Source organism: Paramisgurnus dabryanus, chromosome 8 (assembly GCF_030506205.2).
Source record: "Paramisgurnus dabryanus chromosome 8, PD_genome_1.1, whole genome shotgun sequence".
NCBI lineage: Eukaryota > Metazoa > Chordata > Actinopteri > Cypriniformes > Cobitidae > Paramisgurnus > Paramisgurnus dabryanus.
In genome coordinates, this window is record NC_133344.1 from 16,905,322 (window position 1) to 16,927,642 (window position 22,321).

Genomic DNA, 22,321 nt, shown 5'->3' on the forward strand with positions numbered 1-22,321 from the left:
AGGACAATCGCACATGGTTTGGTTAGGTATAATATGAGTGTGCCCTAAAAGAATGGGCAATGGATTTGGGGGACTCGAGACATTTTAGCTTTGTGCAGTATACATTGGTTTGTTCTGCTAGATGTTGTTTACAGACCCATCTGCTAAAAGCAAAGAATTTGATTATTCAAAAATGTTTTATTTTTGCATACCCTCAAGAAAAATCTTTTCATTTTCATCTTTATTGTTAATAATAGGTATTAATACATTTTTTGTACTATTTTGTATACATTTAGATACATTTATGTAAAAATATTTTAATGTGATTTTTTATTTCATTTTTGCAAAGATAATAACTGCAGTTTAAACTTTAAGCCAGAAGGGGCTGCACAAGAAACAAAAGCTAAGAGTGCAAGTGAACACAGTTGTTTTGTTGTCACATTGCCAGCAGAAGGCAGCATCAGGAAATGAATGATAAACCAGTTGAGCAGCCTGGTTGTGTTGCTGCGCCTTTGGGTGACGTGGAAGACAAATAAGTGACATAACACTTCCTGCTCATATCCTGCTACAATAGATAATGAAGCGGTTGGGTGTACAGTTGTTTGCAAAGTTGCAGTGACCAAACCTATTTCTTTACTCATACAAAATATCATTTAAAAAGCAGAGGCAGTTGACACATACACTTTGTCTTTGATAATATGAATGCAAAAGGGAAAGTATTTGATGTCAAACACATTTTTAAACAAATGCACCCGGATTTTGTCGAACATCTCTCTGATTCCTGAATCTATATGCTAGCCAGACTCCCAAAATCTGAAAAGGAAAACAATATATTTTTTAATGCAGAATATGGGACAAAATGTATTAATATCAAGGTAATTCTGTCAGCCGTTATATTATGGGCATCATTGTTAGCTTTGGGCAACTTTGTTACATTTGTTTATATGTCACTAAATAAGTAAAATATACTCATTCTGACTCATTGTGTAAAAAATGGAATTGACAAAAACACTTTTTAAGAAACAAAGGACATCTAAGCACAATAGAAAAGCAATGCCCACCTCGGTAAAACTGAAAAACAGGCTGATTCCTCCAACAAAACGCAAAGCATCATCCGCATAGGCTTGGATTATCACTGAACATGGCTCACATGTTAGCTCTTTGAAACAGGCCTGAGGTCAGATAATAAACATAGAATTGAGAACAATATACATTGTACATCAAAAATATATGTGCTGAAATATATATTGAAATATGTTTACTAAAATTTAGTTTTCACCATTTTTTTGGCCATTTTTTATTTTACATTTTTAAAAAAAAAAATACATATATTTTAAAACAATTATATTTACGTCGCATTGAAAGAAAAACTTTGTATATCACTTAACAGGTTTGAAAAAGTTCAAATTAAATATATTTTCAGATGCAAAAATATACTTAGCCTACATATACCTTATACATTTTATAAATGTATTTTTACATTTTGTACATTTTATACATATACTTAATACTTTTTTGAAACATTTTGGCCAGGAAAAATATATTTTTGCTGTATGGGTTGTAAAATTAGAAATGTATTTGTTGTCCCTGAAATACATTTTGAAATCTGTTAATATTTGAAGGTTAAAACTAAAAATATTTTCGAATTAACCCTTTTTACAAAACGTATTTAGCATATATTTAAAAAATATTATTGGCCAGAGAAATTTATTTTTGCCGTATGGAAAATTTAATTGATTACAGCCTTACAACCAAAGATTTGAAATGTAAGTTTAGTATGGGTAAACCAAAAAGTAGTCAACCCTATGTTTACAATAGCTCACTGTATAACTTCATCTCCGGTCACGCTATTTGTTTAAGAGGTGTGAACAGTCTTTCCACTACCGTTTTAGTGTAATTCAGTTGAATTAGGGCCTATACAGTAGTTTATGACCAAACAATGTCAGAAAAATGGTTCTTACTGCTTCACACGTCCCATTTACGTTAACTTGATAGAAGCCACAGCAATCCAATGAATATTCCAAATCCCTCTGCATGGATTCAGATTTATTCCATCCTATCTCCAATAGAAGATTCTGCAGGACAAAGCATTTGAATTTGAAACCACTTTTCTTGAGGAATGAGGAAACTGGTTGAACAAAGTAAGATTGGAATTACAGTACCTGTTGTTCTTTACTGATTGTCAAGCAGGCCCATGATACTGAAAACTGCACAATGAATACCAAGAGAAGTATAATCATGTACTAAAGAGCTGTTAAGGACCTTAATTTCTCTCCAAAGCTGCTGATTATAAATTTAAAGATTTGATAAATGAATAAAATACATAGTTTTAGGGCATTTTATTCTCTCTCCACTAAGAAAATGTTTATAGTATTTAACATTCTGAAAATGTTGCAACTTGCATGGGCAGTGAGATGTTCACACACACAAAACATAATTGTCTATGTGTTTAACTATATACGATATAATATAAAAACAAAAACTTGAATTTATGATTTCTCTGGTTTTGAAGGATACAAAGAACAGGAGAACTTGATGATGCTTCAGAGCTCCACACAAACCCACAATGGCCACAATAAAGAGAAAGAATCCAACTGCAATGACAGCGACCATCACTTTAAAGCTAGTGACCAAACCGAACCATTTGCCCCATGCTGCCACGGCAATCATGAAAAGACTTACCAACTACAAGCAAGAAAACAGATAGAAAGTGTTTGATGTACATCCTTACAAAAGGCTTGACAAATTTAGGAATAAAACTCATATATAAAATCATTTCACTACAAATTAAATTAATAAAATTGGTAAGTACCTTAATGACAAACACATTTGAGTATTACTGTAAATACAAACAAAATATGCAAACTATTATCTACATAAAATAAATATTTATAGACTCACCACATAAATTATGTTCAAGACACAGAGGGCAGTTCTGGAACAAGCAAACCCACCACATGCCATGTTGAATTCTTAGTGTACAATCAAATCATAGTCTGCCTATATCTGTCTAAGCCTGCTTCAAGACAAGGAGAAAACTGTATGTGGAGGCTGTCTAAGATTTGCTCAGGTAGGCAACTTTAACCCTATTGGTCCATTCTTCACCTTTATGCAAATAAGCAAAGTTTTGACAATAGGGACTTGCCTTGTGTACAGTTAGGCCCCATTAAACTTTTTAATATAAAGTATTAAAGCTTTGTATTTGTTATGTCCAGCATTATTATTTTATAGCATTTTAGACTGTAGTACTTTTAAATAAACTAGAAATATAATACATTTGGTAATTAATTGTAATAATTTTATAGGGTCATTTGTAAGTATTTGGACCACTGTTTAGTTACGGTACGATTTTTCCCAAGCCTAAAAACAATGCAATTGTACTTTTAAATTAAATGAATGCGACGCATTTACGCTAAAGTGACTCTTATTTTGAAAAACTTCAGTTCAGAAGAGTAAAACTAGGGGTAAGGGGTACACTAACGCATTTTAAATTTGTTAAACTTTCTTTTAATAGAAAAGAGGAAGTTTTCAAAACAATTCGTAATTACAATTTTTATTTATTATATATAGGTAAAATATTTTAACTAAATGACTGAAGTTTATTACAGTTACGGACACCAATGTAACAATGGACCACCTTGCGTTTTAGAGCAGTTGGTTCAGTCCACTTACCCTGAACAGTCCGTTTACCTGTCAGTCATTCAGTGATCAATCGGTTGCTAACTCTGCACAACAGAGCTGAAATATTAATCAGATTCGTATTATTTATTATTTGTTAAGACGAAAAGCTTCGTAATGTCTGTACCAAAGAAAGGAGATTTAACTGACACAGAAAAAGAGCTGCTTGTGATTATTGCTGCAGGTAATAATAGCACGATGCTAAGTGGCTAACTACATGATTAACAGATTATCAAGCGATCATTTCGTGCATGATCATAATCACATTTAGAGTATATATTTTAAAGTTACTGCCTTATGTTTATAAGTGTATGCATACTGTATATACAACTGTTTGTGACAGATAATGCGTGTTCTAATCAGCTTTTGGTGATGGGTTAATTCTCATCTGTATTACCTAACTTAGTTATATATAAACATACGTTATGTTTGCAAAATGTAAATATAAGTGATTAGTCAAAATACTAACTGGCCAGTTTAAAAATGCTGGTACTGTCTGATGCTATATGGTTGGATGTTTGTAGGTAACGTGCAGGAAGCTTCCAGGTTACTGGGATCTAAAGATGTAAGGGTTAACTGTCTGGATGAGGTAAGAATACGACTAAGTACTTGTCATTTGCTTTTTGGGAATAAAACCGGTTATAAGGCAGTCTCTTGGACACTTTCTTGTTAGTGGTGGTACTTTAAACATCCAATTTTGGGGTAACATTGCATTTACCTCTGTATTAGACCCTGCCTATATATGGTGCACTAGTGTCCTGTCAAAATCAGATGTTTGAGACACTTGTACACCTCCAAAGCAGCTGTCTGGGATTTTGGAGTCTTATCAGTTCTCTGTCCAACCAATATCTGCATACTGTATGTGAAAATATGATCAAAAGTGTTGTGATTTTTACCATTTGTTTTCCAGTATGGCATGACGCCTCTCATGCACGCTGCATATAAAGGGAAGGCAGATATGTGCAAACTGCTGCTTCAACATGGGGCAGACGTCAACTGCAACGAACATGAACACGGCTACACGGCACTCATGTTTGCGGGGCTGTCAGGTTAGAATCAATCCATCTAAAAATATACGTTAACATGACCTGGTACAGATTTTGAGATAACAGTGGGTAATGGCTTTTCACTGTGCTCTGTTTGTAGGTTTTGTTATTGACGGTTTCACGTCTATAATAAAACAATGCTATGAGCCAGATCCACTTAAAATGTTGTTTTGTTGTATAGGGAAGACAGACATTACCTGGATGATGTTGGATGCTGGAGCAGAGACGGATGCGATTAACTCGGTTGGCAGAACAGCTGCACAAATGGCGGCATTTGTTGGTATGTAGATGCAGAGAAGAACATCACTGATTATGAGCATGTTAACATGTACTAAAGTTAGTACTGCTGGATTTAGAGAGGAAAGTTAACACTTCTTAAATGTGTATAAATGTACAGCAAATAAGATGAATGGCTGATATTGTTTCAGGGCAGCATGACTGCGTGACTGTCATTAATAACTTCTTTTCACGGGCGAGGTTGGACTACTACACAAAAGCCCAGGGGCTGGAGAAAGAACCAAAACTCCCCCCGAAACTCTCTGGACCGCTGCACAAAATTATCATGAGTACCAACCTCAACCCTGTAAAGGTATTTTAAGGCTTTTTGGTCGTTCTTACCCTGTCTGTGCCATTACTGAAAAAAACAATGTCAACCAAACGAAAAATGTAACTAAAGTGGTACAACTCAATATTTCTTTGGCTGCAGATAGTAATACTGGTGCAGGAAAACCCTCTGCTGATGGATGTGGAGGCGCTGGAGAAGTGTCGCAAGGTCAGTCAGCATTTGAATAGATTGAGGTGGAGGGACTACCTTCACATTTATACATTTTGAAGACGTATGCATCTGCATTTTATTTTACATTACGAGTATTGAATCCATGAGCTTGATGTGCGCCCGACCAGTTGACCTACAGGAAGCCACGTTTCTTTAAACAACAAAGAAAATGGCATATAACCACTGAAAAACAGCTATTTGGATTTTAGCACATCTTGATTTTTTGCTTATTTGAATTTAATCTCAACCCTATACAAGTGCTGGTCATATAATTAGAATATTGTCTTTATTTATTTCACTAATTTCATTCAAAAAGTGAAAATTGTATATTATATTCATTCTTTACACACAGACTGATACATTTCAAATGCTTATTTTTTTATTTTGATGATTATAAGAAGCACTGACTCCAGCTGCAGTCCACTCTTTCTGAATCTCCCCCACATTTTTTAATAGGTTTCGTTTGACAATCCTTTCTAGATTGCGGTTATCCCTATTGCTTGTACACTTTTTGCTACCACATCTTTTCCTTCCCTTCGCCTCTTTATTAATGTGCTTGGACACAGAGCTCTGTGAACAGCCAGCCTCTTTTGCAATGACCTTTTGTGTCTTGCCCTTCTTGTGCAAGGTGTCAATGGTCATCCCTTGGACAACTGTCAAGTCAGCAGTCTTCCCCATGATTGTGTAGCCTACAGAACTAGATTGAGAGACCATTTAAATGCCTTTGCAGGTGTTTTGAGTTAATTATCTGATTAGAGTGGCACCAGGTGTCTGCAAAATTGAACCTTTCCACAAAAATCCAATTTACTGAGATACTGAATTTCCCTTAGTTGTCAGTTATAATCATCAAAATTAAAAGAAGAAATAATTAGAAATATATGTGTGTAATGAATGAACATAATAAACAAGTTTTACTTTTTGAATGGAATTAGTGAAATAATCAACTTTTTGTTGATATTCTAATTATATGACCAGCACCTGTACTTATGTACTTTTAGGTTTTGGAGCTGATCTGTGAGAAGTGTGTCAAGCAGCAGGAAATGAACGAGGTGTTGGCCATGAAGATGCACTACCTCAGTTGTGTGCTCCAGAAATGCGGCTCTTTTCTCAAAGATCGTCAAGACAAACTTGATAGTCTCATTAAGAGGTAGAGAGATGCAACCAAACCCTTAAATGTATTGTTCAGATTGTTGACCTGTATTGAATAACTCAAGTTGAATTGACTGTGTTACAAAGGAACTGAACGTGTGTTATACTTCGATTTCTTTGTGGTTCGTTTCTCAGTCTTCTGAAAGGCAGAGACGGTGACGGATTCCCGGTATTCCAGGAGAAGTTCATTCGGGAATGCATCAGAAAATTTCCGTACTGTGATGCCACACTATTGCAACAGCTTGTGCGGAGTATAGCTCCTGTGGAGATTGTGAGTAAACTTTACTGTGACCCCAGATTGCTTATCATCATCATCATCTGTGGTATGTCATGTGGAAGTCTCACCAATGCTCGTCCAACAGGGGAATGACCCTACAGCTCTGTCAGTGCTCACCCAGGCCATTACGGGGCAGGTGGGCTTTATGGATGCAGACTTCTGCACCTCCTGTGGGGAGAAGGGAGCGGAAAAGCGATGCTCCATTTGCAAAATGGTATATATAATATGCTGCAGTATTTGTTAAATGTATTCTTAAGTAAATGAAATATATGCTGTTTTTTTCTGGAGGGGGGCCAGGTTCTTGAATTGCATTTTGTAGCCATTTTTAAAAGCATCTTTGTTTATTTTTAGGTCATCTACTGTAACCAAGCTTGCCAGAAGCTGCACTGGTTCGCGCATAAAAAGATCTGTAAGATGTTACAGGAACAGAGAGAGAAACATGAAGCTGACTCAGCCTCTCGACTACAGAAATCACCCAAAGGTGTACAAATCAAATTTACCTTCATTTGTTTAATTATGACATGTACATAAGTATTAACTAGGATTGTTTGGACACACCAATGTAATGCCATGGAGCACCAAGCAGAGTAGAGCATAATGTTCAAAATTAATGGCACCATATTGATTTGGGTCTATCATGAAGGGTTTTATATTATTATATTTTTTCACATATAACACGACTGCTAGCAGAAATGTGTGCAAGGTGAAGCAATGGAGGTATAACGTAATTTTTCTCTTCTAAAGCCGAGGGGAAGCCTTTGGAGGAGACTATGGAAGATCTCTCCGTCAGTCAGAATGAGACCAACACCCCTTCGGATAACCAGACCGAGGAAGTGAACTCGGATACAGTCTCTCTTAATGTAGCCTGAGCGATGAAGATTTTGACCTGTAGACATGGATTCAAACCAGCGACTGTCTTCATCGTCATCATCAGAGATCCATCTAAGCCAAAGGAGAGCACATCCACGATGTGTGTAGTCCAAAGGTACCGAGAACCTTCTTTATGGAAGATGTTATCCTGAAGCACAGAACATGGGATGCACACAAATGCACAAGATGAAGGGATCATGAGAGACAATTTAACATTTAAGTTGAAAATATTTGTATTTATGTTTGTGAAAATTATAGTGATTTAGTATCGAGTGCTTCAGGAAAGATATTGTAATATATTGCTACAAGACATCGAAGCCTATGCCTTAATTTTCAGTCTGTTATAAATTAAGTTAACTGTTGTTACCCTTTTTTTTTGATAAACATATACCAGATTTCTTACAGCTGTTACAAAAATGCCTAACTTAAACACACTCGGTAGTCTTGAGAATGTTTATTGACATCCAAATGACGGCGTGAGAGGCGTCTGCTGTTTTTCAACTCGCTGGCCTTGTCAAATTAGCGGTTAGACAAAGGTGTCCGTTGTGCACGCAAGAGTGATGGTGAAACCGACAGCGGGGTTCTGGATCTCGTCTTAGGTTGACAGTTAGTATGTCAGCTGCCGGTTCGATCGAGGCTTTACTTGGTTCCACTGTGCCATTCTGGTTCCACTCCAGTCCATAATCCTGACCTGTACGATGGACTTTTGAGTCAGTGTGATCACTGATGGCTTTTCTGTGCTATCAGAAAAGCAACTAAAGAAAAAACACAGATGCCTGTTATATTTTTTTATAACATTTGACTCAAAATCGAAACATCCATGTAGCACTGACGTTGTACACCTGTTCCTTGCACCATGTTGACCTGCAATAATAAAATTATAATAATCTGTTAAACTTCACATTCTGTGATTCTACAAATGCTGGAATTGAATTATTAGTAACTAGTTACTAATAGAGCTACTTTGTATTACTTGCTGGTTTCTTGACTTTATAGTTTTTTCTTCCTGCAGGGGGCGGTAGTGCTCGCCTGCCAAAGGCAATTGAATCCAACACCCTCTGTCTTTCTGTGCTTAACATCTTAAATGCCTCCTTTCTCTCCTCCAGCTTCACCTCTGCCAAAACATATAATAAGTTTTAATGACATTGGGTTTGTGTAGTGTATAGCAACAATAAAATCTAAAAATTAGGTTGGTTTATTATTAGTTTAAAAGCCATGTAATGTCAATTTGCTTTTACTTAAAAGAACAAAATACGACTTTTATGGATGCCAACCTTTTCTGTCTAACAACTGCAGAGATGGTAAATGATAGAGCACATATTGGCGATATTCAGGATATTGTGTGAAGGGGTTCAGATATAAAGCTGAAACAGAAGATGAATTATTTTAGTATATCTGTAATGATGCATCATATTTGTTATGCATTTTAAAAACCTTTAATGATCTTTTTTAATATAAAGAAAGATTTAATAAAACATCAGTCTGTGTTTTATAAATGAATAATAGCAAAATAGTATATGTGACCCTCTCTGTCAAATCCAGCCTAAAGTCTTATAATCTAATCATGAGATTTTGAGCATCAAAGTTTAATTTCAATCTTAGTTAATATTAAAGCTATCAAGATTATGTATTCACAGATTGTTCTTTACATTATGTCGAGTGATTTATGTAGATAACAGGGTCACATACAGGTATTTGTTTTCCCTTTATTTAGAAATATTCAAGATACTTTTAATCTGGATTTGTGTACTGTAGATTTCTGAATGGCACGGTCATATGAAATATTGCAGCTCACAGAGAGTATGAAGGTCCTGCATGTTCTTTAGCTCTTCTACAGTCTCGTCCAAAAACTTCATCTGATTATTGTGCAGGAGCAACACACACAGACAGCTCAGGTGTCTAAGCGCTCCTTCATGTGCATGTTTATTGCATACAAAAAGACATGTAAGAACAATACACTTAAAATAAATATAAAACATAACTATTACATAGAAAAAATACATGGGCATGTTTGGAGATTGGGTTTGTGAATATCAACAAAAGCTATGGCAGGGTTACCTGATATAGAGATGAGATCATTGTTTTGCAGATAGAGTTCAGTCAGGCAACAGTTAAATGAAGTTCTGCAGATGTCTCTGATCTAAAAAGTTATGTAGATGGTATTTATTTGATCACATCAGTTACCTAATGATTATAATGTTTCAATGCTTTAATATGATTTATTTTAGTTTTGCCATGAATTAGATTATTTTATGTATTGACCAAGCAAACTAACCTTGTTATTGTTGAGCCACACACATCTCAGCATTGAAAACTTTGATAAATCAGGTACAAAACTGAGCCCTCTATAATGAGAAAAGAAAGGAAAATTGTGTGTATTATGTATATGCATAACATTATATTGTTTGCAAACATCTTATTAACAAAGCACATAATTATATATATATTTTTTTCTGCCATAGTACATCACCTTCTGGTGAGATTAAGTTGTCTCACATCGATGTCAAGCTTAATCTTAAAAGTTTGCTGTGGGAAAAACAACAAAGTGTGCTGTTCATTGAGCAAAGGTGGAAGCCTAAATTAAGTCTACATAACTAGACAGAAGCTACATTTTACTTTATTGCCAATCACAACGTAGTCAACAAGACAGTAACAACTGACATTAACACTACAATACTGCACAAGTAACAATTTTATAAACAATTTAATTACAAACAATTTAATACAAATATATGATTAGGCTATAATAAAACAAGTGTAAAAATTATTACAAATAACAAAAAAAAAACGTCTACAGAAAGCAAACAACCTCTCCGCGCAACTCCATGTCTGATGACGCTCACCGGTTGCTAAGAGACGCACTTTACACTTGTTTGATTGATGGCCAATCACAGTGAAGCAGATCATCTGAGCGCGTGATGGACAGGTGAGACGCACACCGTCTAATTTAATCTAACCATCTAATCTGAAACTTTAACCTAACAATAATCCAGAATTAAACTGACTTTCTTGATTATTTGCAACGTTTTGAAGTATTGGCTCTACTTGTCCATCAGGGGGCAGAGTTTTTCTTATAAATGTAACAGGAAAAATCATTTGCAGGAAATTTTGTTGTCATTGATTTGTTGTCTGCTTGCTTTATAAATCTTTGAGATTCGAGTGTCATTCATTGTGACGGATAACCGCGATTAATCTGCAGTTAATCTGTTTGAATGTCCTATTATATAGAGAGCACTGCTTTTAATCAGCCCTATCATCAATCAATCAACAAATCAGTCAATCAGTTAAAATAATAACAATTTACCCAAAGATTATTTGCTTTTATACAATAAATCTAATAAGTTTGCCAGACACATTTAACGTTCCAACCTTTTTTGTAAATATTTAACAATGTATTACTTTTTAATTATTACTTTTCATTTCATCATCAAAAATGATTTACTGTATTTTTACTGTAATTATTAGCCTACATTAATTGTCTGTAACAAGTTTACTTATATAAAGTGAGTATTTAACTAAACAAATATCTCTTAGTGAACCATGGAGCTCTCAGGGAATCCAGTAGTAAACCATTCATGTCTCCCTAGATGCAGGACCAGATGGGTAAGGTTTAGCAGAGAAACTGGGCTTGTTTAAAAATTCCGCTCACCTGAGTCGTTGCCAAAACTGGAGGCGGGAGCATGTACTATATATAACCCAAGACGTGATAGTGACCGAAGTATTCATTCAAGACTCTTCACTTCTGCTTGCACCCGGCTGTGGTTTAGCCCATTTTACGTCACCATGTACATTAGCGCACCTGAGTCGTGTAATTTAATGTTTTTATTTTGCTTTTTAATAAGAAGTGGTCTGACTTTAAAGAATGATGCTACGGAGATGTTTTACTCTCATGTGGTCAGTCCGCCTGAGGATGCTCAGAACGCGTCTCTGAATCGCGCGCGCACCGGCGGCAGAGGTCTCACAGCGCACGAGAGAGGCGGTGAGTTCATCATTCATTGCGTTTCATTTAATTATTTTGCAGCTAAGGATGCATTTATAAATGATTTTCACCTTTTAAACAGTTGTGATCTGATTTAGAGAAACAATGAGCAGTTTGCATTCCAATGCTTTAAAGTTGAGCCTCAATGAAAACTAAATCTTTTCATTGCTTGACACACCAGTAATTCTCCAAATATTGAAAACTTCTTGTTTTCACGTTTAGTTTTCTATTTTTTTTATTAGATGACTCCTAAACACAGAAATGATTACAAAATGATTACATTTTTTAGCACATTAATAATGCATTTGGCAGAAAATTTAATCCAAAGCCACTTACAATGCATTTGAACTATATATTATCATTATGTGCATGTATTCCCTAGGATCGAACCCGTGAGCTTTGCGTTGCTAACAATGTCATATGGTGAACCCCAACCGTGGGGTTAAATTTCCCTTGAAAATGTCCATGTTTGACTGAACCATGTTTTGAAACGACCCAGCATTTTGGGTTGAAACAACCCAGCATAGTTTAAATTAAATCCACCGGTTGTCTCCATTTATTACCCAACCATAAATTAAAACAACCCAACATTTTTAGACTACAAGTTAGCTGCAGGAACACAAGATGCCTTAATCCGCGCACACACAGGAACAAAAAGTTAACCATGCATTTTTAAGTTAAAGAGATGGCATAATACTCAAAATAGAAATGATATGGATTAGATGCAATGTTGACTCACAACCGCACCGAGCAGAAAAGATAAAAGGATGAGGAGCACAATGCCTGCTGAGGGAATCCTGTCAGATTTGGAGAATGCAGGGGGAGCTAAGTTATTCCGGAAGCCTGTAGTAGGAGCCCTGTTTGTTTTGAACTGCTGTAACTTGAAGTGGGAAGGAAGAAAATGGCCCTCCACTCCCCATTCATCACGTCCTGTCATGGAAAGGGGGGCACATTGTAACTGAGGTGTGTTGCTGCACACCGCTGAATGGGTCTTGGCTTGAGTTACGCTGACAAGAGACGTAGCTTGGAGGCAAAACAATACTGACGGTATAGCCAGCAGCATCAGCTAAATCCAACAATAAAAGCCTCTGAGTCGTCATTCATCTGTACACTAAACCATTTCCTCTCAAAAAAGGGCAGGTGTAGGTGGGGTCCTGAAATAAAGCAAACAAAGTGCCTCCTACACAAGTGTTTCCCAAGCTTTTTTGTTTTAGGAACCCCCACCAGTAAAGCCAATGCATGAGCACTCAACCTAAAATGTGCTCTTTTTAACACATAAGGGTTTCGTTTAAAAGAAACAGAAAGTTTCACATGTTTTTTGTTAAACATGAAAACAAACATAGATTGTTTAGTTATTTTTTACATTTGTTTTACAGAACGAGTCCCAGTTGGCTGCAGAGAGCTGCGATCAACAAAGTACATTTCAGATGGCCAGTGCACCAGCATAAACCCGGTTAAGGAGCTGGTGTGCACAGGACAGTGTCTTCCTGCTCAGATGCTGCCCAACTGGATCGGTGGATACGGCAGAAAGGTCTGGAATCGCAGAAACAGTCAGGACTGGCGCTGCGTGAACGACAAGACCAGGACTCAGCGGATTCAGCTCCAGTGCCAGGATGGGACCACCAGAACCTACAAGATCACAGTGGTGACCTCTTGCAAATGCAAAAGATACTCACGGCAGCACAACGAATCAGGAAACAAGTCTGAGGGATATACTCCGATAAACAGCCAGATGAGAAACCCTAAAGCCAAAAGAGGAACTAGAATAGGAAGCTAGACTGGCTTGAGTTAAATTGACAGAAACTAGATTTTAAACAAATGTATATGAGCTTGTGATGTCAGCTCACAGGAGGAACTGGGGGCAATAAGAGGCTCTTTAGGTTTCTTTGAGTTGCTTTTGAGAGCAAGTGCAAGTCTTTGACTTCACTACGAAACTACCAGTGCACTGCAGACATTGGAAAAATGAGAAAAGACTAAAACTCATCACCAACAAAATCATATCAACACGCAGCCTACAGTATATGCGACCCTGTGCCATGAGAATGTCAAAGAGATAATAATGGAACAAAAAGCAAGCTTTGTAATTTTAATTGTTTTATCATCACTGCCAGTGTGATCTACAGTGGATTACAAATCGCTATTGTATGTATATGTGCCAATGATATATATAGATATGTGCAGGTCTCAACCCTGAAACTGAATATTTGTATATATATTTACATGCTTGTGTACGTACTTGTTTTGCAGGAACTGTGTGTGTTACAAATGTTATATTTTGATGTATAAGTTGATGTAATATATATTTGCCATGACTCTGACTTTGAACTTTGTTTCTAGTTGCAAGCAAGCATATTCAGACAATATATTGCACTATAGCGACAATGTTCATATTGGTTGTTATGATCTAAAAACATTAAAAAGTAAAGATTTTAAAATGCCTCAGTTATTGATTGTTATTGATATCTGGATTAGTGATAAACTGTCTGTGACCTCTAACCAGTTATAATACATGCAATAACAATATAGCCAATTGTTTATACACATTTTGACCATATGACAAAATGCAACATAAAAATATATTGTTATATATATATATATATATATATATATATATATATATATATATATATATATATATATATATATATATATACACACACACACACATAGTTGGTTTGTTTTGATTTAAGCAGTCATAACTAAAAGCTAAGTATAAAAACACGAAAACTAAAACGGATTATCTCGTTTTGGAACCAAACTATTCACACATAAATTTAAATAATACTAAAAAAATTAAAACTAGGACCATTTATACTTAATGCAATAATCGAAATGAAATCTATCAAACTTGTAGACTCATCGTCATTGGCTGAATACAGTGTCAGTTTGCAACGCCATTGTGTTAGTAACGGCAAATCTGCAGCAATTTTGCGCGAAACGATCAATAAACCGCGCTAACACCCGAGGATGTCAAAGCATATCGCCGGTTAACAGGTTTTTTTTCCCGATGAGCGAGGTCGGTGCATGTGTGAGGAAGTTAAAAACGTGGGAAAATGCAGGAAGAGAGCGCTTCTCCCAGCGCCAGGCCTTTTGATCCCGGCTGTCCGCTTACACGGGACACCGAGCAGAGCGGAGACAGAGCCGGCAGAGCTGCGGTGGATTTCCCGGTAGCCGTGGTTCTGCCAGCCGGGGGCTGCGGGGAGCGAATGGGGCTGCCAACACCAAAACAATTCTGCCCGATTCTTAACAGACCTCTGATCAGCTACACCATTCAAGCCTTTGAGAGGTGAGACAGTTCAGCTCACTAAACCCATTTTTATTGTAATACCTGTAATTACGTGATAAATGACAAGCAAATAGCCCAGTAATAGATCATTGCGCTTGTCACAGAGACGTGGCTTAGTTTGGAAAGATGACTTCTTTTCTCCCCAGGTATACAGGCAGTAGTCCAAGATCGCCTACTACTGCATGTAGACCTTTGCATTTCTCTTAAGAACATCTGCAGATGCTGCAAAACTTGGACGGGGTTAAAAGCACCTGACATATTTAATAAATTGCTTTGAATAGCATAGTTATATTATTTTTCACGAATTAAAGCAACAACAAGTTAAATCTGCTGTTAAGTATATTTAAAAAAAATATTTTCTACCTGGCAGATATCACAGCTGCGATCTTACACGTGTTTCTGTGACAGTCGGCACTGTTAGCCAATCAGAAAACTTGAAGGCGGGTCTCTTCCAATAGCGAGAATTTGGGGCGGGGCTATTTGTTTCCAAATACAGTTTTGTTTTTATCTTATTTATTTTTAATTGGATATTCATATAAATTTCACATACAAAAGTTTAGTTTATTTAGTTATAGAACATTTAAAACAACAGGCGTTGAAACCAAAGTGCTCAATGTAAAGCGGCTGAATTTTTTGTGTAATATTTTCTACTTGACAGAAATGATTGCTGAGGCGCACACGTGTTTCTGTGACAGTCGGCACTGTTAGCAAATCAGAAAGCAGCGTCTCTCTGTCTGTGTAGCGTGAACCATAGACCTTATATACGTAGACGCCGCATGACATGCTGTAACGTAATCCACCGTCGCCGCCATATTGATATGCCCTGCGTCCCAAACCGCATACTTTCATACTATATAGTAGGCGAAAAGCACTACTTTTCGTACTCTTTGTGTAACCAAACCGTGTGAAAATCCAGTAAAAATTCTGGCAGTTTATGATTATTGTAGTTGGGAGATACACCTCCTTCAGTAGAAATAAATGCAGAGGGGCACATTGGGGACCCATCCAAGATGGTGGCCGCGCTGATACGTCAGCTCCAATAGGCAGCATCATTCCCCTGCAAACACGTGTATGTGGGGCCCATATGGGTTACACATGGGCTAGCTGGGTACAGAGTGGGCATGGGCTCCAAATGGGCATATTATCTGGGGCCCATCTGGGCTGAACCAAGTGGGTCCCACATGGGCAAACCCAGGTGGGCTCCCCATGTGGGACCCACTTGGTTTAGTAATGGGAAAGGGGTACATGGGCTGGAAATGGGCTACTGATTCAGTTTAACAAGAATTGCAAACTGTAAATCCCAAAGTTTAATTACATGAGTAGATAGTACAAATATGGTCTTAATTTATTTTAATATATACATATACTTAATATAAATATAATATAATTAATTAAACTTAATGCACAAATATATGTTTTGTTATTTCGCCACTTTAACACAATACTTTGATCTAATCAAAAAGTCAATTTTACCCAATTTTGTGCAATTTAAAAGCATAAAGAGCTTGCAGATACAGAGAAATAAAGGCTAAAAAATACATTTGAGAGTTTACAAAACTGCAGGATGGATCTCGCGAGATTTTATACAGCAATACCCATCCCCCACCCCTCTTTGAATCTCGCGGGCGCCATGATGACACTCACTGCCATTCTGCTGCAATTTTCCGGAGGAGACTTTCACTGTCAGTGTATTCAAGGTAAGAACCGAATAATTGCATACAATATATAAAAAAATTCGATTTTAATCAAAATACATTGTTTTTAAAGCATAATATTTAACAAAACATGTACTTGTCAAGTTAGAATTTCAGTTAGATATCCAGTTCCCTAGTTCGCGCCATTTTCTGCCATTACAAAACGATCTTCTTTTTAAATAAGTTAATTGTTAATACACAAACTCTGTCCAACTTGACTGAATTTCAGAATCTAGCTTTATATTTTACCACAGTTTTACAATATAAATCCCACAATTGCAGTAATTTCTTTATTTGTTTAACGTTAGGTGTGCACCACAGTTGGTTACGTGGTACATTTACTTCGTTAACATACAAAGTTACTTGAGTTAAGATTTTGGTAATAGCCTAGTACATTTACAAAAAAAAAAAAGTAAGTTTACTCTTACTTTAAGTATATTTTTTTAATGGAAAAGTTGTACTTTTACTTGCGTTCCTTCATTACTGGATGTTAATTCATTACTAAATGTATATTTTTAATTGCTGTCGTGTTTCTAGGGTATCCGCGAATTAATGACTCGTTTGAGTCGTTTCCTTACAACGTATTACAAATGAATGAGTCTTTTGAGTCGATTCTTTACAAAACAAACTGTCAAAACTTTTGAATTGGTTCGCGAATCAGTTTAAATGAATTGTTCAGATCGCTTCAAAAACTGAATCATCTGGTGCGGTTTCATCAAGAAACACGCAGAACACAGTGTAGGATGACGTGAATACTTGAAGCAAAACTTCACACGTATATCCGCCATTATGCGCGACCTGTTTGCAGTCAGACATAGTTACACGTGCGCAACCTCCGAAATACTGTACACGTGACTGTACAACAGAATGACGAAAATCTATCGATGCTTGTCTCGCTGTATACTGTACTGTAATTGCGTCTAAGGCTACAACAACATGAGATACTCAACATAAGAAAACGTGAGTTTGGTCTAAAATCGGTTTGTATTTCATGTCACTATCTTAAGAGATTCTCTAAGTTAACTTTAATATGCATAGGGAATGCAAAACACTGTACGTTTACAGATATTTCAGATAAGCTGTATACATTAACACTGAGACTACTAATTACATGCTTGTCTATTCTGTGTTTGTCTAAAGTATTGTTTAATCTGTACTGTTTGTGTTGCAGTTTCACACTGTGCCCTTCATATGGGACCATACAGACAAAGTGTTTCTGTTTGCTGTGGAAACGAGAAATTGGAAAGATGAATATCAGAATGTCAGAAGTGAGTATTTAAGGTTGTTGTTCTTTTTTTAGTAAAGCATGCATGTATGTTTTAAAACATAATCAAAGGTTATTGTTAAAGGTTCATAAAATTTAACATTCTGTACTTCTGACAAATATCTTACTCTATCTATCTGTCTGTCTGTCTAGTGTCTATCTATCTAACCATTTGTGTATGACAGAATAATATATCTGATATTGTTATAGTATTTTTGAAAAATGTAGATGACTGCTTCTTTCTTGCAAAGCTCAGATGAAATTTAATCTCACTTTAATGCTCTTTATGGATTTTACAGGAAACTTGAAAAAATGCTCTAACAAACAAAATAACAAGAAGAGAGGCAGAAAAGGCTGTGTCAAAGTGGCTAATTGGTGCCGGGAAATAGGAGGGAATCGCACTGCAAGGGCACATGTTGGAGAACAAATGGGGTGAGTCTTAAGATTTACATTTTAAATGGAAATACAAAGTTTGAAAAGACGAATGATAGTGCACATCAATGGGGAAGATCACGCGATAACGGAGTTACACTCCCACTAGATTTTTTAGTGTCACTCAGCAATACATGTACTTAAATAGTAACACAAAATGTTCTGGTGAAATAAAATCTTAATATGATTTTAATGAAAGAAAGTGCTCTGTAACAGAGTTACAATTGCTAAGTGGCATTAAAATAATCTAGTGGGAGTGTAACTCCGTTACCCCGTGATCTTCCCCCAATGCAACTTCAAAAATGTTATACCGTGTGTGCTATTACATACAGTGACCGGGAGGGGACATGTTCTGTTAGCTTAGTTTTGTCTTGCGAATTTTAATTTTCCAGCTAACAGAAAAAAGGTCTAAGAACGTTCCTTGAAAGTTCCCAACATTCCCAAAATGTCCTTTTTTTGATGTTCTAAGAACGTTTCTGGGTTGTCTGAACGTTAGAGGAATGTTACATTCTACCATTTTCAAATGTTATGACAATGTCATGTTTTAATGTTCACACAATGTTTAAAACAATGTTTGCTTGCTTGTTATGTAAATGTTAGAGAAAAGTTGCATTTTATTATTTTAAACTGTTATAAAACATTATTCTGAATGTTCAGTAAAATACTGCTGTAAAAAAATATTTTTCCCTTATTAGGTTTAGATGTTGATGTTCTGTTTCATTTTAAGTCACCATTATGGTGATAAGTGTGTGTTGTATTTGGACTCTTGCCTTTTTGCTTGCTAGTTTTTCCCTGGTTGTGTTAACTTTGTGTGTATAAAGCACATTTGTTATAGTAATGTAAAGTTAGTGCAATTTTGTAGTGGTTGGTACATAACGAAGATCACACACAGTATAATTAGTTGATTTACTCATCAAGTTTCTTGTCTGTCAGTAATGTATATGAGATCCAGCAATCTTACAGCAGTTTGTCATTGAGGATATTTAAAACTATGGACAAAAATTAACTGCTTTATATTTGGGACGCTCAAACATCAACAATTAGAGTATGAATCTCAACCATGGTGACAATTAAATGAAAAGCTTCATGCTGCAATGCATGCTTGGTATTAACAAATTATAAATCTCATCCAGGACTCCCAGAATGCACTGCAGCATGGATAAATAATTATTGTTTTTTACAATTTTCTTTATCACCATGGTTGAGAATCATACTCCGATTCCTAATGTTTGTGCAGTCCAAATATACAGCTGTTAATTTTTAAGTTTCTAAAACTCCTTAATGACGAACTGTTGTGATAGTGCTGGATCTCATAGACATTATTAAAAGAAAAACTTTTGATCAGTAAAACAATTATTTACATGATGATCTTTACCATTACATTCTAACCATCACAGAATTGCACTAACTTTATATTACTGTAACAAATGTGTTTCATAAACACAAAGTAAAACACAACCAGGGAAAAGCTAGAAAAAATGTCAAGAGTCACAATAATGGTGACTTAAATAATTGTGACTTAAAATAAAAACATCAACATCTAAACCAAATAAGTGAATAGTGTTTTCTACAGCAACATTTTTACCGAACATTTAGAAATAATGTTTCTTTAAAATAATAAAATGCAATGTTTCTCTATCATTTACATAACAAGACAACAAGTCAAAATAAAAAAGTTGTTTTAAACATTAAAATCATGACATTTTGTAACATTCCTCTAACGTTCAGACAACCCAGAAACATTCTTAGAGCGTCAAGAAAACTGGACACTTTTTATGTTGGCAAAACATTTTTGGGAAACGATGGGAACTTTCAGGGAAAATTCTTAGAACTTTTTTTGTTAGCTGGGTTGTGGGAACATATGATCCTAGCCAAAAGATATTGAATCATGGGTTTTCTAAATATTCTAAATATTCTGACCTGTCTGAGATTAAAACGGGTAAGTTCACCCAAAAATGAAAAAATTTAATTAATTACTCACCCTTATGTCGTTCTACACCTGTAAGACCTTCATTCATCCTCAGAACAAAAATCCAGATATTTTTTATTAAATCCGATGGTTCAATGAGGCCTGCATTGACAACAATGACATTTCCTCTCTCAAGATTGATTAATGTACTAAAAACATATTAAAATCAGTTTATGTGAGTTCAGTGGTTCAATGTTAATAATTTAAAGTGACAAGAATATTTTCGGTGTACCTAAAAAACAAAGTAACAACTTATAGTAATGGCTGATTTCAAAACACTGTTTAAGGAAGTATTGGAGCTTTTATGAATCAGTGTGTTGAATCAGGTGTTTGAAGCACCAAAGTCACGTGATTTCAGCAGTGTGGCGGCTTGACACACGATCTGAATCATGATTCGACACGCTGATTCATAACCGCTCCACTGCTTTCTGAAACACTGTTTCGAAATTAGCAATCACTATATAAGTGGGGTTCTTTTTCTTTAGTTTTTTGCACACAAAAAATATTCTCATCACTTTATAATATTAATATTAAACCACTACACTCACATTAACCGTTTTAAATATCTTTTTAGTACATTAATGGATCTTGACAGAGGAAATGTCATTGCTGGCTATGCAGGCCTCACTGAGCCATCAGATTTCATCAAAAATATCTTAATTTGTGTTCTGAAGATTAACAAAGGTCTTACGAGTGTGGAACAACATGAGGGAAAGTAATAAATTACATTACTTTCATTTTTGGATGAACTTAACCTTTAAAATAATGTCATGAAGGGTAATTTTATATTTTTTTTTCAAAGGGCCGTTGGGACAGCGACAACATAGGAGTGAGGAGCTGCAGTAATGTTGTCTTGTTTGTGAAAACCTTTATTTTAGATTTTTCTGATATGCATATATAAAAACAAGTTTTTCCAAATAAAGTTTTACAAGAGTGAATTAAAGCGTTACTCCATCAAAAAATGAAAAATCTGTAATTAATTACTTTTCCTCATGTCTTTCCACACAAGGCAAAACCTTGGAATGACATGAGGGTAACTAATTAATGAGAGAAATTTAAATTTTGGATAAACATAACCCTGTAAATGTAACTTTTTTCCTTTCTTTAGTTGTGTTTTATAAAGTTTTAAATGTACAAGTCCTAATAGTCATGTTCAAATTATTAATAAACTGCATAATGAAGTAAATCATGAACTGCTGTTTTCTGTTTATTGAATAACTTTAACATTTTATTGAAGTTTAATGCTTGGAAGTTTTGTATTTAGGGGTTTACTGTAAAATAAGGTAACCCAAACCAACAAATATTGTAGCCCATAAATATACCAGTTGTAACCCATAAGTGCCCTAAATAAGTCCTATCTGGGCCCCATCATTAACCCATGTGGGTAGTCTCATGTGGGTCCCATATGGGATCTACCTGGTCTACCCATATGGGCCCAATAAGGGGCCCATCACGAGCCCATCTTCAACCCATGTGGGCAAACCCATGTGGGGCCACCATGGAACCCCCGGACAAAACTAACTGGGCCCCATCTGGGCAGCCCACATGGGGCCCACTCACCAGCCCATATCCATCCCTTATGGGCCCCACATGGGTGTGTTGACAGGGTCTATAAGGCATCTACGTATATAATGTCTATGGCGTGAAAAGTAACAGGGTTTATGCGCAACTTAAACATTCCTGTTATGGCTTCTGGTTCTGTATGGTCTACGCTGATATGGTGCTGTTTTCAAACTTGAAACCTTCAGGAGCTCCCAAAGACGAGAATAATCAATGTCCAGTTTAATAAATCTTTAACCTAAGTAAAAGAAAATGTACTAACTTTTTTATACTTTATAGCTTTTGACAAAGGCTTTTTATTCCACATACATTAAGATATTAGAATAAAAAAGAACATAAAACAAATAATAATACTACGAATGA

At 35.9% G+C, this 22,321-nt stretch overlaps 5 protein-coding genes and 1 long non-coding RNA gene across 8 annotated transcripts in view; 4 read left to right on the forward strand and 2 right to left on the reverse strand.

The window, feature by feature from the left end:
• Positions 1-294: 294 nt before the first annotated feature.
• Positions 295-3,033, reverse strand: tspan13a (tetraspanin 13a). Its single transcript, XM_073815456.1, has 6 exons — positions 2,881-3,033; positions 2,497-2,664; positions 2,142-2,222; positions 1,941-2,054; positions 1,041-1,151; positions 295-792 (listed from the first exon to the last, which is right to left on the reverse strand). The coding sequence occupies exons 1-6, from the start codon at positions 2,941-2,943 to the stop codon at positions 718-720; spliced, it is 612 nt and encodes a 203-aa protein (XP_073671557.1). The 5' UTR covers positions 2,944-3,033; the 3' UTR covers positions 295-717.
• Positions 3,034-3,648: 615 nt separating this feature from the next.
• Positions 3,649-8,376, forward strand: ankmy2a (ankyrin repeat and MYND domain containing 2a). Its single transcript, XM_073815589.1, has 11 exons — positions 3,649-3,841; positions 4,182-4,246; positions 4,568-4,706; positions 4,885-4,983; positions 5,132-5,292; positions 5,410-5,475; positions 6,477-6,625; positions 6,763-6,898; positions 6,990-7,118; positions 7,256-7,385; positions 7,649-8,376. The coding sequence occupies exons 1-11, from the start codon at positions 3,775-3,777 to the stop codon at positions 7,771-7,773; spliced, it is 1,266 nt and encodes a 421-aa protein (XP_073671690.1). The 5' UTR covers positions 3,649-3,774; the 3' UTR covers positions 7,774-8,376.
• Positions 8,377-8,379: 3 nt separating this feature from the next.
• On the reverse strand, positions 8,380-15,457 carry LOC141282516 (leucine-rich repeat-containing protein 72). 2 transcript variants are annotated; one of them, XM_073815591.1, is made up of 9 exons: positions 15,403-15,457; positions 10,245-10,300; positions 10,050-10,119; positions 9,833-9,914; positions 9,570-9,683; positions 9,049-9,138; positions 8,748-8,888; positions 8,608-8,638; positions 8,380-8,529 (listed from the first exon to the last, which is right to left on the reverse strand). In XM_073815591.1, exons 3-9 carry the CDS (start codon positions 10,080-10,082, stop codon positions 8,382-8,384), a joined length of 639 nt encoding a protein of 212 aa, XP_073671692.1. In that variant the 5' UTR covers positions 10,083-10,119; positions 10,245-10,300; positions 15,403-15,457; the 3' UTR covers positions 8,380-8,381. The 2 variants fall into 2 exon arrangements, with proteins under 2 accessions (XP_073671692.1, XP_073671691.1); XM_073815590.1 differs by having other exon boundaries at positions 8,380-8,638.
• sostdc1a (sclerostin domain containing 1a) lies at positions 11,400-14,198 on the forward strand. The gene is made up of 2 exons (XM_065280078.2): positions 11,400-11,753; positions 13,130-14,198. The coding sequence occupies exons 1-2, from the start codon at positions 11,558-11,560 to the stop codon at positions 13,528-13,530; spliced, it is 597 nt and encodes a 198-aa protein (XP_065136150.1). The 5' UTR covers positions 11,400-11,557; the 3' UTR covers positions 13,531-14,198.
• The window catches only part of crppa (CDP-L-ribitol pyrophosphorylase A), a 44,462-nt gene continuing 36,755 nt past the window's right edge, over positions 14,615-22,321 (forward strand). The window contains exon 1 of the mRNA XM_065280739.2: positions 14,615-15,039. Coding sequence (XP_065136811.1) covers positions 14,807-15,039 — 233 coding nt within the window. The 5' untranslated portion in view covers positions 14,615-14,806. The remainder of the gene's footprint in view (positions 15,040-22,321) is intronic.
• LOC135770377 (uncharacterized) lies at positions 16,170-22,000 on the forward strand. 2 transcript variants are annotated; one of them, XR_010542610.2, is made up of 4 exons: positions 16,170-16,736; positions 17,905-18,001; positions 18,297-18,429; positions 21,201-22,000. It is a non-coding gene; the product is annotated as an uncharacterized lncRNA (long non-coding RNA). The 2 variants fall into 2 exon arrangements; XR_010542609.2 differs by lacking the exon at positions 16,170-16,736 and adding an exon at positions 16,744-17,693.